The sequence below is a fragment of the Chanodichthys erythropterus genome, chromosome 14 (assembly GCF_024489055.1).
Source record: "Chanodichthys erythropterus isolate Z2021 chromosome 14, ASM2448905v1, whole genome shotgun sequence".
Classification (NCBI taxonomy): domain Eukaryota; kingdom Metazoa; phylum Chordata; class Actinopteri; order Cypriniformes; family Xenocyprididae; genus Chanodichthys; species Chanodichthys erythropterus.
In genome coordinates this window covers 26032302-26056360 of record NC_090234.1, presented here as the reverse complement: position 1 = coordinate 26056360, position 24059 = coordinate 26032302, and the positions used below count along the sequence as shown (strand labels likewise).

Here is a 24059-nt window from a genome sequence, read left to right as displayed (position 1 = left end):
GCAACCTGAGAATGTTCATTTTGTTATTTCACCATATACAAAGAGTTAGATAGGCAAATACCTTGTTATCCTGCACTGTAACAAATTACAAAACAGGTGCACAACATCTGACACTTTCTATCATGTCTGTATAATAACAATAAAAGATACTTAAGAAATAAGCATGAACTGCCCTAATCACCATATTAAGAAAACAATGACCACAGCCAATCACAGTGACGCTGCGGTTTGGCCAAACAGGTGCAAGCCAATGATGTTAAATCAGCCCGACTGCCAATAGAAGTGCTAATGTGTTAGCATACATATGTGCTAATAGACAGTGCTTCATCACAGAACAGTATAAAAGAGGCATTGACAAATGTTCATTTACACTCTTACAGTTTAGTATTTACTGCACATGAGTGAAATATGTTCATTACAAAAGCACCACAAATCAGGCAAAACAGCACTATAATCACACTTGTATCAACGTCTACATCTCTTAGTAAACATATTGTAATATGTTTTATTGAGCAATTTACAACTGCTTATTAATGCGTTCATTTTAAAATGTTACAAATACCTATTATTCAGCTTTCAAATGAGAAGTAATACCAACTCCTTACAATATTGATTTAAACCTCTCCATTATATATAACAGACGAGTCACTGTAATGAGTGAGTCACTGCAACTATATTAAAGCACAACAGCATTTAGGTTCACGAGGCAGTGAGCTGGATTTTATATATATATATATATATATATATATATATATATATATATATATATATATATATATATATATATATATATATATATATATATATATATATATAAAAAAGAAGTCAAAACAGTCACAGCTAAACTTGAAACCATTCTGAAACCCATCTCAAAGCCAACAGAAATACTGGATCTGTTTTTTCTCACACAAAATGACTGTGGAATGTGCAGGATTGCAGGCTTTTGTTCCCTCTAATCACATTTTTTTTCCTAAAGGTCAATTATTGTTCGACTGAAATAAAAAAAAAATAAATAAATAAATAAATAAAAATAAATGTAATACTGAACATTTTGTTTTCAGCATTAAAATTAAATTTAATTAAAATTTTCAATCTATTTTATCATTACATTTTTAAATTCAAATCTCAAATATTAGTTCTAATCTATCATTCAGTGTTGAGATGTTTTAACGTTTTTTTAAACACTCACCAAGGCTGCATTTATGTGATCAAAAATACAGTAAAAATAGTAATATTGTGAAATTTGTAATGTGTAACTTATTTTACATTTTCAGTAGCCATTACTTTAGTCTTCAATGTCACATGATCCTTCAGATTTATTTTTTTTTAATATATATATGTTGATTTGGTGCTCAAAAAACATACCAATGTTGAAAAAGGTTGGGCCGGTTAATATTGATTTTTTTTAAGATTCATTAATGAATATAAAGTTCAAAAGAACAACATTTGAAACAGAATTGTCACTTTTGATCAATTGAATGCAGCCTTGCTGAAATATATTTTACTGAACCCAAACTTTGAACCATCTGTCTTTACAATTAACATTCAACCGTTAAAGGTGCAATGTGTAAATTTTAGGAAGATCTATTGACATAAATGCAATATAATAAACATAACTAGGTTTTCAGTGGTGTATAAAGATGTTACATAATGAACCGTTATGTTTTTATTATCTTAGAATGAGCCATTTCTATCTACATACACAGCGGGTCCCTTTACATGTTAAAGGTGCCCTAGATTCAAAAATTGAATTTACCTCGGCATAGTTGAATAACAAGAGTTCAGTACATGGAAATGACATAAAGTGAGTCTCAAACTCCATTGTTTCCTCCTCCTTATGTAAATCTAATTTGTTTAAAAGAACAGGTGAATCTCAACATAATACTGACTGTTACGTAACAGTCGGTGTTACGCCCCCAATATTTGCATATGCCAGCCCATTAACGTCTGGATGTGCACAGGTGAATCATCAGACTAGGTAAGCAAGCAAGGACAACAGCGAAAAATGGCAGATGGAGCAATAATAACTGACATGATCCATGATAGCATGATATTTTTAGTGATATTTGTAAATTGTCTTGTTACTAATGTACTGTTAAATGTGGTTAAAGTTACCATCGTTTCTTACTGTATTCACGGAGACAAGAGCTGTCGCTATTTTCATTTTTAAACACTTGCAGTCTGTATAATTCATAAACACAACTTCATTCTTTATAAATCTCTCCAACAGTGTAGTGTTAGCCGTTAGCCATGGAGCATAACCTCAAACTCATTCAGAATCAAATGTAAACATCCAAATAAATACTCTACTTACGCGATTAGACAAGTTGCTTGGCGAACACTTTGTAAAGATCCATTTTGAGGGTTATATTAGCTGTTTGAACTTTATGCTGTTTAAGGCAAGCAGAAGCTCCGTGGGCGGAGAGCACGAGATTTAAAGGGGCCGTGCTGCATAAATTGGCGCGTTTATAATGATGCCCCAAAATAGGCAGTTAAAAAAAAACCAAACAAACAAAAAAAAAAAACTATGGGGTATTTTGAGCTGAAACTTCAGACACATTCAGGGGACACCTAAGACTTATATTACATCTTTTGAAAACATGTTCTTGGGCACCTTTAAGTCGTCATTTTGCACCATCTGTTTACGTCTTAAACGGACAAACTGCTCTACAGAGCGTGTTTGCTTGACTGGCTTCTCTCTGCAGTCTCAGACGACAACATTTTTGTTCTGTGTTGGCCACCGTAGCTTCTCTATATAGCAATTTGCAACCTCATCGCTAGCTGCCACTAAAATTTACACACTGCACCTTTAATATTATCACATAACATTATCCCCACAACACTCTAATAAAAACCAAATAAGTTTACACAAGTTCTTCATTAAATTTCTCAGAAGCCTCAATACAAACATTGCTGTCATTGCTGCAGAGTTAAAGAGTTGCTGTTGGATCTGTTTGGCTTCATTGCAGATGGTGAGTGTACTCATTACATGGCCCAAAATTAGCAGTCTGCTTTGAGACATAAAATCAGATCCTGGCCTCAAAATATTGTGGCACAATCACAGTGAACACCGCTGAAAACAATCAGTCACAATCATACTGATAGAAAAAAGGCATCCTTTCAGACTTTCACCACAAAAACAGCTTAAATTTAACATGAGGCAGAGCAAGATTACAACATACCATAAAAAAAGACAACACACATTAAAGCTTACTGCAAAACACCTTAAATACACACGCACACATTCATGTACATTCACAGTGCAGAAGACACATTTTTGTGCCATAAGAGTGTTTTTTGGTCAAGTACATCCTGTGAGAGAAGGACATCTGATTTAAATTTCACTACTTGGATGGACTGACAAACATCCTCAACATCCGTCCTCAATAATGAGAAGATTACATTGCAAACGGGTATCAGAGAAGCAGGGGCATATTACACGAAAGGCACCGTTCTCTCATTTGATTCAGGATGACAAAGTATAATTTCAGCTCTCAGGTAAGCAATCCTGAATCATGAGCAGATCAAATGATGAAAGAGCAGAGAGACGCTGCTGAGCAGTGTGTGAGGAACACAGACGGACCATCAACAGCGTTTATCAAACATTACATTTAAAAAAAAAAAAAAAAAAAAAAAGCTATGCAGACTGCAACAATCTCATGGCTACTGTGACTGTGGCAGTGTTTCTAATAATTCGTCTCAGGTTATGAGACTGCGCTATAACCATAAATGTAACTGTGATGTCTTTTTAACACCACAAATTGTGCACATTGATGCTGATATAAAATCATCATATTGCTCATCAGTCCAGTTCTGTGATCGCACCTCGCGAAACTCACAGTAACGGCTAAAGACAGAAGGTTATGTTCCTCGCCTTACAGCTTCAGCTAAAAGGGGTGTTAATATGAACCGATCTGTCTAACACAGAGATGTTTCAGCATCTACAGGCATTACATGTGCATTCAAAGCTAAATGGTTTAAGGCAGAAATGACAGATCAAAGATAGAACAGGCAGAGATCCGATCATTCTCACAGACTCCCGTGTCTCACAGACATGTGAATTGCAGAAAAGCTGAACAAACACCTAAAGCTGCTTTTACACCCTTAAAGTCAACATGAAAAAGCATCCGCAACTTTTTTTTTTTTTTTTTACTTCTGTAGTGTGACATTTTGATAATTGAAAAAGGAATACTCAAAAATAAACTGAATGGGAACTGATTTCATCCACTGAAAATTGACTCAAGAATGAAGTGAACAGCTTGATTTACTGAAAAATGTGTAAAAATCGATTGGATATTATACTAACGGGCTGGTATGAATTGTAAAAGCATTCTCTTGCTAAACTACAAAATTAAGTAACTTAAAATGTTGATACTGTGAATCAGAATTGAAGCAAATGCTTCTTCACAGTTAACTGAAAAAAGAAAAGTCTCACATGATAGTGATAACATTAGTGTAAGTGAACAGAACGGTTTTAACGGTTTTATAACACATTCACTAGTATTGTGAACTTTTCAGTTACTATCCACAGTACATTAAGTTGAATCAATAAGCAAAATAAAATAATTACCATTTATTTAGACTGGAGAACATGTAGGTGTTCTTACAGATCCATTTCTCAAGATTTAATTATTATTATTTAAAAAAAATTGTTTTTGGACAGAAGTAAACAGTATAAGTTGTTAGAGCACCATTTTTAAAATTCTGGCTGATACAGATAAACGATTATGTTATGGCTAATAACCGTTACTTGGCCAATATTAAAATGTCATACCATTTTGTATAAATAAATTGAAAATAAAATCACTAAAAATAAAAAAGGAGAAACCAATTGTAAATGCTACATATGAATTTAGGCTTCAAAACAATTTATTTTTAAAATTTCTTAAAGATTAAAATATTTGTTTTTAAACATGAAATTTAACTTTTAGATGACAGCAAAGGTAATCCAATTGTAAAAATAGGGGAAATGAGCAGCAAAATTAAATATCCAATGTCGTCAGATGTTGATAAAAATAAAATAAATAACTAATAATAAAAAATATCTGAAAAATATAAGGTACTGATATATGGTGGATTTCATGTTGACTTTTAGAATTAACACTAAATCAGACAGATACGCTCCCACCACCCCCAACACACACTCTAGTACAGGCTAGCTTCCCAGTCACTGATTAAATATAGTCTGAGATTAACTTCAGGCCAGTGGCGGTTCTAGTTTGTATGGCGCCCTGTGCAAACCAACCCTTCCCCCCGTGCTGCCCCCTGCAAGATGCTGTCCTGGGCGGTTGCCCGTGTCGCCTGTGCCTAAATCTGCCACTGGTTCAGGCCTAGGCTTAAAATGTGTCTGGGAAACTAGCCTTATGGACAAGAGGTATTGCTCATGAATACAGACATACCATCATTAACAAATGTAATACCCTGTCAAGAAGCTACAAATGATGACATACAACAAATCACATAACTCTGGATGTGCTGGTCCACTGATGTGATCCCACTGAATACACACAGGGTTATAAGGCTGTTTTGGTCTGACCTGGTGTGGATTTATACAAAACCCAGGTCTTGTTCTAATCTCAATGCAGACTCACTTTTAAAGTTTGCAGGGAAGTCAAAAGTAACAAGAGCAGACGAAGAGGGTCAGAGCTGCGGACATGAAGTAAGTGACTCTGTAAATGTGCAGTGGACAAAAAGCCAGCATTCCCACACACAGCGGCAGCAGTAGATGGACCATCAGATTAAGCATCAGTTTGCTGTAACACAAGTGTAAATACAGACACACAGCCTTGTTAGAACTTTTTTGTAAGAAAGAAATTAACACTTATTCAGCAAAGATGCATTAAATTGATCAAAAGATATAGTAAAGCCATTTAGAATGTTACAAAAGATTTTGATTCAAATAAATGCTGTTCTTTTGAACTTTCTATGAAAGAATCCTGACAAAAATTGTATCGTGGTTTCAAAAAATATCAAGCAGCATAACTGTTTTCAACATTGATAATAACAATGTTTCTTGAGCATCAAATCAGCATTTTAGAATGATTTGGAAGGATCATGTGACACTGAAGACTGGAGTAATGATGCCATCACAGGAACAGTTACTACTATTTTACAAAATTACTGTTTAACAGTATTTTTGATCAAATAAATGCAGCCTTGGACAGCATAGACTTCTTTCAAAAAATAATGTGTGTGTTTATGTATACTGTATGAATATATAAAATGACTGATGAGCCAAAACATTATGTCCACCTGCATAATACCCTTTTGGTCATCCGCGTGCTAACAAAACGGCACCGACCCACCGAGGAGCGGACCCTACAAGACCTCTGAAGGTGTCCTGTGGTATCTGGCACCAATATGTTAGCAGCAGATCCTTCATGCCCTGTAGGTTGTGAGGTGAAACTGCTGTGGATTGAACTTGTTGTACCAGCACATACCACATATTCTCCACTGGATTGAGACCTGGGGAATTTGGAAGCCATGGCAACACCTTGAACTCTTCATCATGCTCCTCAAACCATTCCTGAACAATGTGTGCAGTGTGGCAGGGTTCATTATCCTGCTGAAAGAGGCCAATTCAACCAGAGAACACCAATGTCATGAAGGGATGGACCTGGTCTGCAGTGATGTTAAGGTAGGTGGCACATGTCAAATCCTTCTTTCGCTGCTCCAAGGTCCAGTTCTGACACTGACATGCCCATTGTAGGTGTTTTTGACAGTGCACAGGGGTCATCATAGGCACTCTGATTGGTCTTCAGCTATGCAGCCCCATACACAGCAGATTGTGATGCACTGTGTGTTGTGACAATCCTCACATAACCATCATTAAAATTGTGTCACTTGTGCCACAGTAGACCTCTTGTTGGCTCAGACCAGATAAGATAGCCTTCACTGCCCTCATGCATCGATGGACTTGGACGCCCAACACCGTGATGCCGGTTTGTGATCTGTCCCTCCTCGGACCGCTGTTGGTAAATTCTCACCACTGCTGACCAGGAGCAACCAACAAGTCTTGCTGTTTCAGAGATACTCTTACCCAGTCACCTTGCCATAACATTTTGGCTCAAAGTTGCTAAGATCTTTATTACTGCTGATTTCTCCTGCATCCAACATGTTGATTATGAGAACTGATTGTTTGCTTACCATCTAATCTACCCAGACCATAATATGTGGCCTTGTATAGATGATCAACAATATTCTCTTCACCTGTGACTAGTCAATGTTTTGGCTCATCAGTGCATATACAAATAATATTCCCTACATATTTGTGATGATTATACTTAAAACAACATAAATATTGAGATGATTTTAAATGCTCTTTGATATGGCCATATTAAGCTTTCTAAAGAGTGTGTCACTAATGAACAGGACTATATGAAATTATGTAAATGACTAATTTTGTAAGAAATGCACACAAACCTGCGGAGGAGTGTATTTGTGTTACAGTTGATGAGCAGCACAGAGCTGATGAGCAGGGGTAGAATGTGAGGCCAGCAGGGGTCAGGATCCAAATGAACCCAATATCTGAACAAGACACATACACATGTGCAAATTACAAACTCCTAGAGGACTTTAGCTATAGAGTACTTTCTCTTCACTTTCAGGCAGTTGCTCTCTTCTAGGACTTTACTTGCTCTACTTTAGTAACTTATATGAGATTATACATATCTAATGAATCTGCACCTTACATTGCTCTATTACCTGAGATTGTGCTTCCAGTGGATAAGGGAAGGGGTGCTGAACATCATGGTAAGAGTAAGCATTGTGGACAAACTAAAGTGGAGCTGCAGATCATCTCTGACGTCTTGTAGCACTGATTCTGACAGTAAAGGGCTGCCGTTACATTCTTTACCATTACTGTGAGAATCAGTGCCATGAAAACCATTTTCTGAGTTTTGTGAAACTTTCTGGGGCGCCTGGTTTAACGAGAACAAAACGTTTAGAAAATACAGGTATTGTGTGGCACTAGAGTCAGAAAATTGATAAATGATGTAAAATAAGACATTTATACCAGGTTCAACATGTGGCTCAGTGATCTCTCTGTCATCTGCAATCTAAGCACCTGGACAAATCACAGGAGATTAAAATCATTATGAAGATAACTGCATTCAGATTAAGAAAGATAAATATTTTAGTAACTATTATAAGCATCAGCAAGAATAAATTCAAGCCAAGCAACCAACTCAAGGTAAATATATATATATATATATTTATTAAAAAAAACACTCTAGATTAGAATAATGATTCCTCTTATCTAACACATCTTTATATGAAGTAGGTATGAAAATGCCTTAAGGAAGTCACTCACTCTGTAGAAGTGGAGAAGAGTGGAGATCATAAGAGCCAGCGCTCCACAGGTGACACCTCCCAGCACACTCAGAGAGATGATCAGGAGAATCTGAGTGTGAAGACGAAGTGTGCCACAGTCCCGGGACACTGAAGGTCTACAAACAGTCATACATCAACATTTAAATTATTTTTTTTTTTTACTTAATCTTATTGCATGTGCATTTGTTTTACAATTTAAATATAATTGTTTCCCATTTTGATATATTTTAAAGGCAAAGCTGAATTTTCAACATCATTACTCCAGTCTTCAGTGTCATATGATCCTTCAGAAATCACAAATATGCTGATCTGATGCATAAAAAACATTTCTTATAATTATCAATGTTGAAAACAGCTTAAAATATTGGTGGAAATGAGATACTTTTTTTTCCAGGATTCCTTGGAAGAGCATTTGTTTGAAACTGAAAAATCTTTGTAACATTATAAAAGTCTTTAATGTTACTTTTGATCAATTTCAAATAAATAAATAAATACAATAAATATTACTGACCCCTTAAACAGTATATAAGTATAAAACATTTTAAAATTTAGAGAAATGCATTACAACTCACAGAATAACAAAAGTGTTCATTTTTGGTTAATTTAGATCAAAACATACAAATTAATTCATGCAAAACATCTATTTACTCAAAGCACCTACTAAAAATCAGTTATTAACATGATTTTCACCTGTGCAGTGGAGCAAGAAGAAAGGACAGGAAGTAGACAGACACTCTGAGGACTGTGCTACCCCAGAATGCAATGGCTGCACCGAGCACACAGAGCAGTGGGGACACTAGACGAGGCCATTCCTGCAGAGAGGCTTTTGGATCCTGGGATATGCTTTCCACTGAGTTTAGAGGAAGAGTATCCACCCAAGGAAGACCAAGAGAGGACCAGACATCCTGAAACCAGCTCTGCCTATAATATTATATTATATATATATATATATATATATATATATATATATATATATATATATATATAAATATAAATATAAATATATTATATATATATATATATATATATATATATATATATATAAATAAAAGAAAAGTTTAAATGGGGAAAAAAAGAGATATGATATATACTGCATTTGTTGTTTAACTGTATAATTCTCTGGCAACCATTTATTTTGAATCTTCAGAATGGAGTATTGCCCAAATTTTGCAGAAAAAGAGAATCAGCATTCAAATACAGCAGACAGACACTGTGTCAAGACACACCTGAGCAGCAGCAGCAGCAGGAGCACAGGCAGTTCCAGTTTGTGGAGCTGCAAGGATTTACTCATGGCCTCTTGCATTCCAACAGGATGTCCCGATCTTTTGACAGAGCTCAGCTGAGCCCTGATCATCAGGAGAAGCACTACAGCTGAGTAGACAGGCAGAACTGGACCACAGAAACGTAGAATCTAAAGAACAACAATTTGTTTTGAATATGAGACTCTGGATTCAAAGTTAAAATGGCAAATTAAATACTAAAATGTAAGCATACCTGCCCAAGCACTTTGGGAAATGAAGTCCGAATAGACACCTGTAGAGAAACAAGACAATGTCGGTTGTCTTACTGGTAGGTTTACCCTTGAGAAAACAACGGATGTGGATGAAATACCCTGTATTGGCAGTTGGGGGCAGTGTGGAGCTGCAGGAGGGCACTGGAGGTGTTTTCTGGGCGGCTGGTGTGAAGCATGCCGTAGATCTCAGATACCGAAGGAATACTTTGGTGGAAAACATACAGTTTTAAAAGACTCTGATAAGAGCTGCGAAGAGATGAGGAAAGCTGGCTGATTATTAATGACAAGACTCTTTCTACCTTGCCATAGCAAAGGAGTCTTCGTGAAACCATGGTACCCTCAGTCTGTAAACACTGGGCAGTCTGTCTGTGTAACACAACACGTATAGTATAAGACATTAGTCTTTTAAAACATTCAAATGCTGAATTTCTGGCAGATGAAGTTGAATAACTAGTTACCTTTAGTGGTTTTGCAATGACTCATGATCGTTATTCTAAAAGCCTGATAAACCTGAAGGAACACAAATGCTTTCTTATGCTTTGGGGTATACATCTTAATTTAATTTAAAAGGAAAGGAGAGCAGAACGACAGGGAATGCTGTGAGAGATCACCTGATGAAAGTCTTGTAGTAGTAGTGTATGGAGCAGCCCAGAGGAGTTAATGCTGATGTCACTGACGGTGAGACCTGCAAACATTCAGGTTGAAATATTTGCATACATTAAACTTAACTTACTCAGTTTTAAAAAGTAAGAAAGAATGAACAATTTGACCAATCAAAGCAGAATAGGCTTTCGGAAAGGAGGGGTCTAGAGAGACAGAGTCCTTTAGTGAACTGCTTCAGACACGGTGAGAAAAGAGGTGACGCTGCAATGTATATGAAAAAATTAAAGTGTTTTTTGACCTTGGATGCATGTAAACCTATTTTAGGAGACCTCCAAATCAAAATTAGGAACCTTTAAAATGGTGTAACAGGGGAGCTTTAAATGTGCATAAAAATAAAAGAGTTCATGCAGCTGTTATTAAAGAAAAAGTAAAATGTCAACATATACGTGACTTTAGCTCACCAAAGGACAGCGTATGAGGCACCTGCACTGAGACAGTCAGGCTCTGCTCTCTCTGCAGCTCACACTCCACTACAAACTACAATCAGACAATCAAGCATTTAGAATGCGTCTTTAACTAGGAGTTCATCAGGCTAATTAATTTGACATGAGTCATCCAATGCATGTTTTGAAAAGGAAAATGTATACTAATGTGGTCTTTCATGTAGTCTAAGTTTTCAAATTGAACATGATAATGTGGACCGTAAGTTAACCTGTGCTCCGCTGGGGTTAGAGGCATCAATGATGAGATGAGAGACCGACAAGAGTTCACTGATTTTCACTGTCATAGCCTATAAAAGGAACACAGTGTTTATTTATCAAATTTATTTTTAAATGATGTATTATAAGTGGTGTTATTGCATGTGTAAGAAAAACAAGATTGACCTTATAGGCTGGAAGGAGCTCTGTCTCAGATGACAGATCTACTGCCTGAACACTGGAAAATGAGGAAAAACAAAGAAGCACTTTACAATGCAAATAATAACACACACTATACAATTTACATCAACAATGTGCCAACTTTGTTAAAGACAGGCTGAATACTGTGGAAATTATGGGTGCAGATTCTGTACGTACGCTGGTAGTTTCCAATTAAAAGAGGAATTCATGTGGTTCATTTTACTCACCACATCGAGCCACTCATCTGTGTGCAGCCATACAGCCAGCTGGTCATTTCCTGTTGAACATGCAGAGATACACTTAGCTCTTCAAAACATTCACATTAAGCATAAGTCATGACAGATAAAGAATACTCGAACTTGGACCACAGCCTGCCTGAAGGAAAAATTGTATTTTCCTGCAAAATATGTACTGTTTTACAAGTGTGAGCAGTGGAAATCCAAATGCTTTGCAAAATAAACAAGCACATCATTTTTACAACATTTTAGAATTTTTACATGAATTTATATTTGAATGCACAATAATAATGCACATTTTCTTCACAACTGGGACAGCTGACACCACATAAAATAAATGTAAAAGGAATGCTCTTAAATAGACTTCATTTCACTGTAATGTTTTGTGACATTCAAATCAAAATGATACATTTAAAGAAAAAAGGGTTCCGAGTGTGATGTTGTTGGGCTCTCTCACCATATTATTACTGCGGCAATGGAAATGACTGTAGGCCTTCCTTCGACTGGAGAGAGCAAACAAGAAGTACTTGACTTGAGCTTCCTGCCAAGAGTTGGAGGATGGTTTACATCAGTGCAATGTTCAGACATAAGCTGCTAGCATAATTTTTTCAGAAATGATGAAACATATTGTCACCTTGGGGGCAGTGTAGAACAGACGGAGTGTGTTGACCTCCTTCCACGCCTCAGGGGGAGCTGGAAGGATGGATGAATAGATTTGGATAAAAATAGTAAGAAGAGGAAACAGAGATTCTGATATTATCTTCCAGCCGTGTTAAAAACAGATAAGACTATAAATATACATGTGCACACAAACACAGACCTGAGAAAGTGACAGGGGCATCCTGTGCTTCTCCAGGCTGCATCACTGGGTGTCTAAAGAAGTGATAGTTCAACACTGAGATTCGCTTCTCGGGACTCTCTATAAACTAAAGAGAAACATGAGTCAATAAAAACAATTTAAACTCACACACGGTAAACACAGTATTAGGACAGTGCTCACCTGCCCGGTTTCAGGTTCAATAAGGTCGAAGAATGCTCGGACTGTGGCCAGAACCAGCTCCTTGCACCTTGTATGAAGTTTTTGAAATTACAAAGGATAAAATTCACTGGCTATTAAGAAGTTAAGTAGCTTAAAAGCTTAAATGTTAGCATACAAAAACATACCAAACAATGGAAATATGATCTGTGGAAACCCAGGTTCGGGGAACTGCAGTTACCTAAAAACCAATTTACAAAACCAATGTAAGGACATTAAAAACAAAGAAGGTTGTGCTTTAAAGTTTCAGGTTGATATATTTAACTAAAGTGAATTTTTCATAAAAGATCTCAAAGAAAATGGCTAGTAGACCTACCACTACTGACATCTTATTGAGGTCATCGATGGGACAGGACAGCGCTGTCAAGCCAGAACGCACCTGGAAGTCAAGGTAACCTCCACCCACAGAGAGAACGGTAATATTTCGAAGGTCTTCAGCATTTGTGGCCCAGCGATGCCGGACTGTGGAGTAAAACTCTACAACAGACACACAAATCAGATGATAGTATGTTTGCATCAAACTTTTTGTTTGAGAAATTAAATATATGCAAGTCCATACCTTCTGACTACTACACTATTGTTCAAAAGTTTGGTTGGTAAGATTTTTTAATTTGAAAGAAGTCTCATGTTCACTAAGGCAACATGTATTTGATCAAAATTACAGTAAATACAGTAATATTGTGAAATATTACAATTCAAAATAACTGTTTTCTATTTTATTACATTTTAAAATGTAATTAATTCCTGTGATAGCCAAGCTGAATTTTCAGTATCATTACTCAAGTCTTCAGAGTCGCATGATCCTTCAGAAATCATTCTAATATGCTGATTATGTTTAAGAAACATTTCTTATTATGATCAGTGTTGAAAACAGTTGTGTTGCTTAATATTTTTGTAGAAACTGTAATAATAATTACTTTTTTTCTGTAATACTGTATTTTTTAATAAATAGAAAGTTTAAAAGAACAGCATTTATTTCAAAAAGAAATCTTTTATAACATTAAAAATGTCTTTACTGTCCCTTGTTATCCATTTATTGCATTCCTGCGGAATTAAAATATTAATTTCTTTCAAAAAAAAAAAAAAAAAAAAATCTTACTGACTCCAAACTTTTGAATGGTAGCGTACCTACAAAGCTCTCAAACAAATCTTCTGTACATCTTTATGCATGTGTGTCTGTATGTTTTTTTTCCTACCCAGTATATAAGGGTCAAGAGACAGGACAGGTGCCTGGTGGGGGGAGGCCTGTGTGATGATGAGGCTGACCAGCCGTGGATTGAAGCGTGCCAGGGTAAATAACGCTCTTGCCACCACTCCACCCATGGAGTGACCCACCAGAACCACACCTGTGGGGGGATCTGGACAGTCCTGCAGCCATGGGAATGTAGTAAAAAGACCATTGGTTTAGATGTAGATCTACTAATAGAAGTGAGCTTCAATTACAAAGTCACCAAAGACCGGAAAACACTACATGATTTTTAAAGTCTGGCATCATACACTTCTAAAATCTGCTCAAAATATCAAACATTTTTAAATATTCCAACTGGATGGAATCAAAAAATTGGGTCTGTGCCCATCATACATATGTAATTTTCTGTAAAATTCCCAAAATCTGCAGACTATCAGACTTTAGCCATTAAAATGTTAAATGTTAAGTACCTGAAATAAGCACAAATGTCAGGGCATGTCAAAACAAGGCACCTCATAGCAGAGGGTTAAGGCTGGAATGTATTACATTCTGTTGTACAGAGGTTTTGCCATTTTCAGTCTGGAGGAGACAATGCTTCTTGCCGAAAGCTTGAAGTGCACTGTAAGGAATCTTTTATAAGCATATATATTTTGTGTGCAGTCAACCCAAAATGGATGCAGGAAAGATACTGGGTGCTCGTGAACCACTGTGCATACTAACGAAAGTGTAGAATACTGTAATTTGTAGGGGTGTGAGGAGATCTCGTGTCACGAGATCTCGCCATACTAAATTGTGACGAGGCGAAAAGTAGTCTCGTGATATTGCCATGACAGAGTGTTAGGATGATTAGGAAAGAATATGCCACCGCTACGTTACATTACGCCTCCACTGTCGTTGTATTTAAATAAAAAACATTTAATTCAGTTGGATAACGGTCGCCGCCGCTCCATATTTACAGAGTAATGCGCGATTGTGAAAGTGAAAGTAAACGCGAGCGCGCATTCAAACGCGCTTTCAATATCCCGCATTTTGAAAGCGGCTCCCTGATGCATGCAAATATCTCTCAATATGAAAGCTATTTTAGGCTGGACAGTGTAGTTGTAACCATCTCTTAGCTCTGTATCAAAGAAAAATTTGGTCTTATTTGCACTTTGAATATTGAGAGAGTGCGATTATGGTTGTGCTTATTGTAAAGTGTTACCAACAAATGAATAACCGTTTTCTCTTAATCTTATTAAGCACAAACAATAAAGTTTCATTTGTTAACATTAGTTAATGCACTGTGAACTATCATTAACTAGCAATGAATAATATTTTTATTAACTAACATAAACAAAGATTAATAAATACTGTAGCAAAGATATTGCTCATTGTTGATGTTGGTTAATACATTAATGTTAATAAATTAGACCTTATTGTAAAGTGTTAACATTTTTATTTATACTGTTTTTATTTCTATGATCAGTTTGTGGAAAGGAGTTCAGTTAGGAGGTCAAAAGTTGTAGAAGCACATAAATCATGTACAGTAAGGTCTGAAGAGACTGAAATCATACAGAAGAGAAGTCAGTCAGTTTGTGGCAAAACGTTTTACAGTACTTGAGTATTGTTGTCTTTTACTGCATATGATAATTCATACTCAGAAAGTGGAACCGACATTCATTACAAGAGGATTAGTTAAAACATTTCAAATACACCTGCAGAATATTTTTTCTAGTCATGTATTTTGCCATTGAGGATTTCTTAAAAATGGTGTGTAAAAATCTTGTCTCGTCTCGTGAGATACCGGTCTCATCACACCCCTAGTAATTTGTGATCTGTAATTTCAACAAAGAGAGAAAGGGACTGAAAAGGATGGAAAGGAAAGGCTGAAGGAAATAAAAGAAAAAGAAAATTAACAAAAGGAAAGTGGAAGAAAGTAAAGGGACAAAAAGAGATGAAAAGTGAAAAAGGACCCTTTGACTTCTGACCTTATAAAGGCGCAAAATGGCTTTGATGCTTTCATGTAGAAACTGAGTTTGTCTGCGCAAACTGCCCCCATACAGGGCCACCAGCTCCTCATTGAAGTCAATAGTGAACACATTCATATGGATTGGTCTGTCCAGGTTCTCAGCCTTCCTCAACGCCACTGAACCCAGAGAACGAGCTGCAAGAGGGAATACAACAACTTTGTTGCAATAAGCTCTCACATCTCACTTCCTCCATTTCCAATGTTTAATCAGAACGTTTCATTAGCACTGTGACAAAGTCTGTAGAGGATAAATATTGAGCAAACAAACAGGTTTTCTGTCTCCAAACAGTCAAAACCAACCTTCAAGACAAATAAACAAGGCCAAGCTACTCATATCACATAAGTTGCATGTATGTACTGATTGAAATATAGGGGAAAAACAGTTCCACCTCACCTTGCTTGTAGCTCCCCGCATTCCCCGGCAGGAAGAGCACAGGTGCGCCGGTGAGCTTGAGTCCTCTGGTCTCCTGAGCATATGCGCCCTCTCCATACAGATACAGCCCGTATGATGGGTACTGGCGCGCGACACGCCTCGGAAGCGGTACGCGCTGCAAACGCGCACGTACACAAATAACAGCTATGAGTATTCACGCGCAGAGGATAATGCAAGACCACAAACAAATCGAGAACAGGATTTCTGACACATTCGGAACTTTAAATGCATGTACAGGTTGTGAAGCAGGTTTGAATGTGACATTTAGAGCTCCGTTTTGAGATATACATGTCACCACATAATAAAAAAAAACATCTTAATTGCTAAATACACACAAAATATTAAGGGGTGAATAATATTTAAACAAAATATAGTATGTTTATTTCATTAAAAGAATGTTACGCTTATTGTCTTCGGTCTGTTTTGACTGCCGAGGATCACACCCCTAATACCAGAGGTTTAAAGAGGTGTTTTGCCCTTATAAACATTGTATAATGACTGATGTTGCTGATTAGGAATGTTTGTTATTGCCAAAACAACAGGTAGAAGGACAGCTATGAGGAACTGAAGCATGGCCTGCCAGTGAATTGTGCACACTCAAGTGAGCTATTAATGTTGCTCTAATTACTAATAAATGGTGCATTTTATCAAACATGTCAAGAAAAAAACAGGAATATACTATTTTTCCATGGATACTCACTCGGTATTCTGGGTACTCGAACATATATGTCATGCTGCATCGATTCTCCTCGAAACCAAATAATAATTCCCGCACACCCACGAGCAAAAGCCCAAGAGCAAAGCCGTAAAACGCGTATACAGCGACTCTCATGTCTCCACAAAGTAGCCTAAGCTTTATTATATTCATAAATTCATTGTAATCGTGTCAACGCTTTCCTCGTTGTAAACCCACACACTGCCTGTTTAAACCTATAGGAAACCTCCTACGGACCTGTCACGCAGCTCCTGGGACTACGTCACGACGCAGACAGGAAAGTTAGCCAATCGAGAGAGGGAATAGGTTCTGAGTTTGACCAATCAGAATTGAAAGTGGGCGGGATGTCAAGAGAACAGTGGGATCATCGTAGAAAAATGCTCGTCTATTTAAAACGCAGAAAGGGGTAAATCGAGCAATAGACCATTTCAAGGAAGTAAACAAAAACAAACGCGCTGCAATGCTACTGCGCATGTCTGGTCCTTAAGCATTTCCGGTGGCGCCATTTTTAAATCACAAAGCTGTCAAAACAAAATGACTAGCGCATATTTTTTAAGTCTAGCTAAAACAGAACAGTTAAGATATTTACAAAAACTAAAAATAGATGATAACGTGGAATTACCGGACCCTTTAACTCAAACACTGAGGCGACAACTTTTCACTCAGAACGTTAAACGTTTACCTTAAGTAACTTATCCAGACGTGTATCATTATCTAGTTGAGACAGAGTGCGTCTACACGAAAGAAGCAGTAAAGGCATATCGTAGTCTGGATGCTTACAATTACTGCCTTAGCGGAAAAGTTGGAAACATTTGTTCCTACAATGTGGACGATTTTTGTCTTGTGTTTGGTGAAGTCGGGGCAAGTCAAACGTTGTCGAAAACATACTCTGCGTGGTTCGTTGCTTAGGTGACCGGGGAGGTTATTTGTGGGCATTGCACTTGCATGGCCGGGTTTGTACGTCTATGCAAACAAGACGTACTGAATTCTAGTAGTAAACTAATTGTTGTGTTCCATTATTACCTATTACATACGTAATTATTTCATACGTTTCGAAATGTTTGTGGTTAGGTTAGGTGAAGTGTGTAGCTATGTTGCTGCGATTCTCGTTGCTGTGGAACTGTGTGAGAGAGGGTTTTAATGCTCCATCTGAGCCCTGCATGTGGTCACGAATAAACAAGAAGGTGCATGCAATTCAATGCTGGCTAATGTGTTTTTATTCTAATTTTTATTAAATTCTAATTCATCACATCCTTTGCGAAAATTAACCATGGTTTTACTACAACAGCAAAAAAAGTATAATCCCACTTTGTTTTAGATTGATCCAAAACCAGTGGCAGACATTGACTTTGGCCTGTCTGACAAGGCCAGACTTCGGTAAAGTTGGTTTTATTTTCGCACATTCGGACTTCTGACTTTCCAATAAATGTGCAATAAATTAATGTTTGTGAATTTTAAGCAGCGACATGATATTGACAACCAACGATTGTCAACTTATAACATTTTTCACAGTCGATCAAAATAGGCAAGTATTGTTTTAATGGCATATTTACTTGTGAATGTCCAATGTAGTGTGATTAAGGCTATTGAATACGATGTCCGAATGTGCGAATATAAAACCAACTTTACCAAACTAAAGGCCAGTTCAGAGTAGGGAGCCCGTCACATCTACCGTAGTCACACCAGTCTCACCAAGCATGCTTTTTAGGTCCTTGAAGGTAAGGAAACATTTGCAGAAATCTGACAAATTACAATATGTGCAAAACACACGACACGAGTACCGACTGCGTTAATTGTCATATGCGATCTGAAATTATCGAGTATTAAAAAAAACACACACACACTACGTGATGTAACGTTAGTCTAGTCTAGTAGGTTAGACTAGTGCGCTTTTATTGTATATTGTTGTATATATCTTTATTGAAAATTGTCTTTATAGAGTGCACGCTTTCACTGTGTGATATGGTCCATTTAAACATTTATAACGCACCCCACTATTCAATATAGTTTTTCGGAAGTCTAAACGCTTTAATTTCAGAAAGCAAGTTAGTTCCCGGTCTGAGAGAGCATTCAACCACCGAACAACACGGTCCTAATTTTAATCTTGACATTTATTATCTGTAAATTGTCGCAGTATCACCGAACTGAAGTGCCTCCCGCTAATGTTTAGAATGTGCGCGCTAACTAACCGGAAACTTCCGAGGACCAAAGACGTCACTTCCTTACTTCAACGAATAGCAGTTGAAATGGTCTATAGTACACATCAAATACTAGTAATTCCTCTTATGCAGTACACTTCCATTATCGCCATTACATGTATCTCCTAATATAATGGATAAAACAATAAAGATGGAAATTTTCTTTAATCGCAATTATATTGCCACCAGGAAAAATGGCTCTTTCCATCTTGTTAGTCTTTTGTATTTTCCCTGTAACAAACAAAATCCTTAATGACATCATCCTCCAGGTAGCCACAGCCAAATAAGCACAATGAGCAATAACATCATCTGCACTTTTTGTGGTTTACATTGGATTGCCTTAAACTTTTAGAAATGACAGAAACCTGTTATGAAAAATACTGTTCATTTCTTGCCAGAGTCCATAATCCAGCTATAATTTATAGGTTAAAGGTGTCTTAGCTTGACCAGAGCATATTTCTGGAATTTTTTATAGAAACACCCCCTTAAAATACTACATAAGACATATTTTAAAGTTACAGAGCTCTGAAAAAGTACTAAATTTTATGTTCAATAGAAAAAAGCCTGTACCAAATAGAGAAAAAGAATACAACATTTGGTTTCAAATTGAATTTCTGTGCTGTATATGACTTATCACAAAAGAAAAAAGATTCCATTCGAATACCTAGCCATTTATAATATTCTGTCAGAATAATTTAAACGTTCAGTATTTTGATGAATTATGATATTTTAATAAATTACATTAAAATAAAACAGAATTTACTTATTGTTTCTGTTTTTTTGCATAAGATGGAAGCTTTATAAAACCGTTTGTCTATGTTGTGTGCACTTCTTAGATGTGTTTGCACTTCGACTGTCATGTGGCATCTGTAATCATGTTGTATTAGTTTAGGTCTCGTTCTGTCCAGCACTGCTGGTTTGCTCTAAAGCGGCAACAAATTCCTTGCTCATACTTGGCCAGTAAAGTTGATTCTGATTCATGTAAAGTTTTAAAAAAAACTTTTTTATGATTAAACTCTGATCAATGAGGAGCCTTACAAATGTACAAACATTAAAATTCTTAATCTGAGATCAGAGAGATGCACACAGGAAACCAACATTCATAACTTTCTTATTGTCCATAGAGTGTATCTGGAGCTGACAAATATATGTTTTTTTCCAGTGAGGGTTAGAGAATCATGCCTACATTTTTTGGCATGTCGAGCAATATTGAATGAATAATAATAATAAAAAATCCTTTTCCAGTTCAACACACTTAGTCGAGAAGTTTTGAGTGCTCTATTCTTGTGATGATCCAATCTGGAGTCACACCCTGGGTAAACTCCCTTTGGAATCTGCCAAAACAAAGAAAACAAGATGATGTTTACACATTTACTACAATTATAACATAACACTGCTATTTCTGGACATTAACTCAGGGTAAATGGTAGTTTCTCTCAATCTTAATATTTCTATTCAAATGAAACTATAATAAAACTATATTTAATAAGAATCTTGCGATCTATCTCAAACTCTATACGAGACGCAATACATGAACAATAAAAAGAGTAATCACAATACTCACTCATAATTGGCTGTAAGCAATCTCTTGGTCTCTGGTTTCTCTCCCTCTCCACCAATGGCAACCTGGAAAATTCTTGCTCCCTCCATACTGTCATCAGGAATTCTGGCACTAGTTAAGTACCAGAAGCGCATCAAAATACTTACAAATTTCCTCCCTGAAAATGAAAGAAAGACACTGCAATTATTTTTGTCATACATATCAAATTATGGTCTACTTTAAAATTTTTTTTATCTTTTTAAATACATATTGGGCCGGTTTCACAGACAGGGCTTAGATTAAGCCAGGATTACGCCTTAGTTGAATTAGGACATTTAAGTAGCTTTTATAAACATGCATCTAAACAAAGGCATCTTGAGACAAAACAATGGGACTGACATATTTTAAGATATGTCAGTGCAAGCTGCTTTCAGTTAAAACAGCTCAAACGTGCATTTTAATCTGTGAAACCAGGGCTAGTAAGCTAGAACATATTCCCCCGGTTTCACAGACAAGGCTTAAGATAGTCCTAGACCAGCGTTTCTCAAAGTGTGGGGCGCGCCCCACTGGTGGGGAATAGAGACATTACAGGTGAGGCGCGACAAACGAGAGGAAATTTGGACATTTTTGTGCCCATCTCTTTTAACCTTTTGAGTCCTGTCCCACATATGGGATTTTTTATTTCTGTGCCCCTGAGAGTACGGTCCCACATATGGGATTTATAACGTTCAGTAAGGTCACTTATCTGCCAGATTTAAACTGTGTTTTCGCGCTTTGGCTGGCGCTGAGCCAGAGATGGACGCGTTCAGCAGCGCTTGTCATTTGTCACATCTATGCAGTGTTTTTAACAACATAATGTTTATTTTAGGTGTCAGACATTTAAATATACATAAGTACTAGTAAAACCATATATTTAGAGTTTGTAAAGTACATACTGATGTCTATGGAAGCAACAGTAACAATCAATTCAAATATAATTTGCCGACGTGTTTTATTCATATCAGACACACATAGTATAAGTAACTATAAAGTTTACTCTATTTTTCTCCCAGATCACCGGACATACTTACTTACATGGATTTCGGGAGAAATTGATGAATTCCCGTGCTATAAATCCGACTGCCAGGACTCGGTGAACAGTTACGCAAACAAACATGGCGGCGCCCATCTCGCCTTGTAGATCAAGATAATTTATTAACGTTTTTAAACGACAAAACACACTCACTGATACATATTTGAGAATCGGAATATCAGATAGGTGATGACATGGTAAGCAAGTTTGTGAATATTTTGAAAAAAAAAAAAAAAAGGAGAAACGACATAAAAGCGTTACATCTGTCATACAATGTTTATTGTGGCCGCGGTGTGTGACGCGTTGCCATGGAAACAATAAAACCCTCAAATAATATTTAATTTATAATTTATTTATAATAAATAAAGTTTTTAATGCTGTTATTTGATGTAATGTTTTAAAATGTAATGTTAATAAAATAAATTAATAAATTTTAAATGTATTAAACTCAAAGCCTAGTTTATTAACATTTTGTTGGGGCGATTGGGGACAGGTGGAGCTCGGAACCCTTCCCTACCTCCAAAGTGGGGAATGGCAGAAAAAGTTTGAGAAACACTGTCCTAGACTAAAGTGCATGTTTAATCTGTTTTAAGTAAAAGAAACTTGTACTGACATATCTTAAAATATGTCACTGCCATTGTTTTGTCTCAAGATGCACACACGTAATGTTTTTTTCTAGTGTACGTTTATAAAAACTACTTAAATATCCTAATTGAACTAAGACCTAATCCTGGCTTAGTCTAAGCCCTGTCTGTGAAACCGGGCTATTGGCTCTCATAAGAACTATTCCGATAAAAAGGATGCCAATATGCTGGATGCAAGCTACAAAGATATTTTTTTCTAAATTACTCGCCCACAAATAATAATTAAACATATTACCTGGGCGACTATTTCTGGGTATGAAGCTTATAGGGTCTCACCGCTATCATCATAGTAAATGCCCACATCTCCAGTTGTTGTGTACATGATCTCATCAGACTCGGCTGACAGCGCCCTCTGGTGGCTCAAAGGCAGATGAGCGCATTTTTCCTCAAGTTTTTCTATTAGCTATGAGAGAAAATATAAATCTATGACTCATATTGACATCAAGTAAAAAGGAAAATATTAGGATAACCGTTATCTTCATGTACTTACATCTTTAGCCACTAATCCCTCAAGAGACTCAAACTGACACTGAGACAGCAATCTTGAAACGTGTGAGAAAGCCTGAGAGATAAAGGACAGGTTTGAATATTCTGTTTAAAACTGTATTTGGCATGTGTTATATTTTTTTATTTATTTATTTTTTAATATGAAAAATGAAATTGACAATTAAACAAACATTTTATTTGGTATGCTATGTTCATTCATTAAGTATAAATCTTATATAAATGCCTGATGCCTCTTATAAAATGTTATCATTAATTTTTGGTCCATAATTATTATAGGAATGTTATATCTAACATTATTCAGTGCCTATAACATGTCGTCGGTTAAGCAAAACAAACAAACAAATTCTCGTCGGAGCAGACACAGAGACATCTATAACTCACCTGTTTGGCTCCTTCTGTGAATTCCTCGATGCTAAACTCTTTGTCGAAGTAAGTTCGGATGAGAAAGAAGTAGATTCGGGTTCGGAACCAGATGAAGGGGTTCGGGATGCCAACAACCACAACCTTTTGGTTTTGTTTGTGTCTCCCCCGCTCAGAGTACTGACGAACATTGCACACAGCAGACGATACGGGGGCGAGTCGTCTGGACTGATTCACTAAAAGTGGCTTTGATGTAATGTACCGTATCAGAATGGAAACGGGCCTGTTACAGCTACAGCACCTCAGTAAGGGCAGCGCCATCTTTCTCCCATCATCCTCAGGGGCCCATCTGTTTGGAAAATCCGACTGACAACATACTAAAGAGAGAATAGTTCCACATCTACAGATACATATAAAGGAACACTATATACGTATTTTTTCGGACAAAAAATACTTACACTTTATTTGAATTATTAAATAAATTTATATTATGTGTGTTTATTGTAAAAAGAATATATTTAACACATTTTATAGTAGCGGTGTCCAATTTGTTCACAAACTGAGTCGGTTTATTAAAATGAATCATTTGAATCGGTTCTCAAACTGATTCGTTAAAGAATCAGACTGAATGGTTCTGAGAGGGTCTCCCCTACTCATTTAACCACTATTGTTAATAAACAACACAGTAATACACAACAATATATGTCTACTTGGCTTTACTCGAATTGTTTAATTTAGATCAGAGGCTCGGCATTTTAAACGGTTCTTTGAAACT

General features: G+C 36.6%; 2 protein-coding genes across 2 annotated transcripts; both read right to left on the bottom strand.

Moving 5' to 3' along the window:
* Positions 1-798: 798 nt before the first annotated feature.
* Positions 799-17338, bottom strand: pgap1 (post-GPI attachment to proteins inositol deacylase 1). The gene is made up of 26 exons (XM_067409964.1): positions 16949-17338; positions 16210-16363; positions 15775-15950; positions 13815-13986; positions 12935-13095; positions 12747-12799; positions 12583-12649; positions 12403-12508; positions 12217-12275; positions 12040-12123; positions 11574-11623; positions 11332-11383; positions 11160-11237; positions 10909-10984; positions 10456-10529; positions 10303-10354; positions 10144-10210; positions 9943-10048; positions 9826-9864; positions 9558-9742; positions 9022-9252; positions 8312-8447; positions 8015-8065; positions 7705-7919; positions 7423-7527; positions 799-5753 (listed from the first exon to the last, which is right to left on the bottom strand). The coding sequence occupies exons 1-26, from the start codon at positions 17114-17116 to the stop codon at positions 5612-5614; spliced, it is 2859 nt and encodes a 952-aa protein (XP_067266065.1). The 5' UTR covers positions 17117-17338; the 3' UTR covers positions 799-5611.
* A 654-nt stretch (positions 17339-17992) lies between these two features.
* On the bottom strand, positions 17993-23618 carry maip1 (matrix AAA peptidase interacting protein 1). The gene is made up of 5 exons (XM_067409476.1): positions 23306-23618; positions 22908-22979; positions 22694-22820; positions 20726-20879; positions 17993-20495 (listed from the first exon to the last, which is right to left on the bottom strand). Exons 1-5 carry the CDS (start codon positions 23603-23605, stop codon positions 20417-20419), a joined length of 732 nt encoding a protein of 243 aa, XP_067265577.1. The 5' UTR covers positions 23606-23618; the 3' UTR covers positions 17993-20416.
* Between the last annotated feature and the right edge of the window lie 441 nt (positions 23619-24059).

Bases quoted from the DNA above. Each gene is read 5' to 3' on its own strand.
- pgap1 (XM_067409964.1), bottom strand. From the start codon at position 17,116: ATGAATATAATAAAGCTTAGGCTACTTTGTGGAGACATGAGAGTCGCT. The intron at 12,509-12,582 runs GTGAGCACTGTC...GTTTCTCTTTAG, and splicing joins TTGAACCTGAAACCGGGCAG to TTTATAGAGAGTCCCGAGAA. The intron at 7,920-8,014 runs GTATAAATGTCT...TCGTTAAACCAG, and splicing joins TGAGCCACATGTTGAACCTG to GCGCCCCAGAAAGTTTCACA.
- maip1 (XM_067409476.1), bottom strand. From the start codon at position 23,605: ATGGCGCTGCCCTTACTGAGGTGCTGTAGCTGTAACAGGCCCGTTTCC. The intron at 22,821-22,907 runs GTAAGTACATGA...TTTCTCTCATAG, and splicing joins AGGGATTAGTGGCTAAAGAT to CTAATAGAAAAACTTGAGGA. The intron at 20,880-22,693 runs GTGAGACCCTAT...TTTCATTTTCAG, and splicing joins CATTTACTATGATGATAGCG to GGAGGAAATTTGTAAGTATT.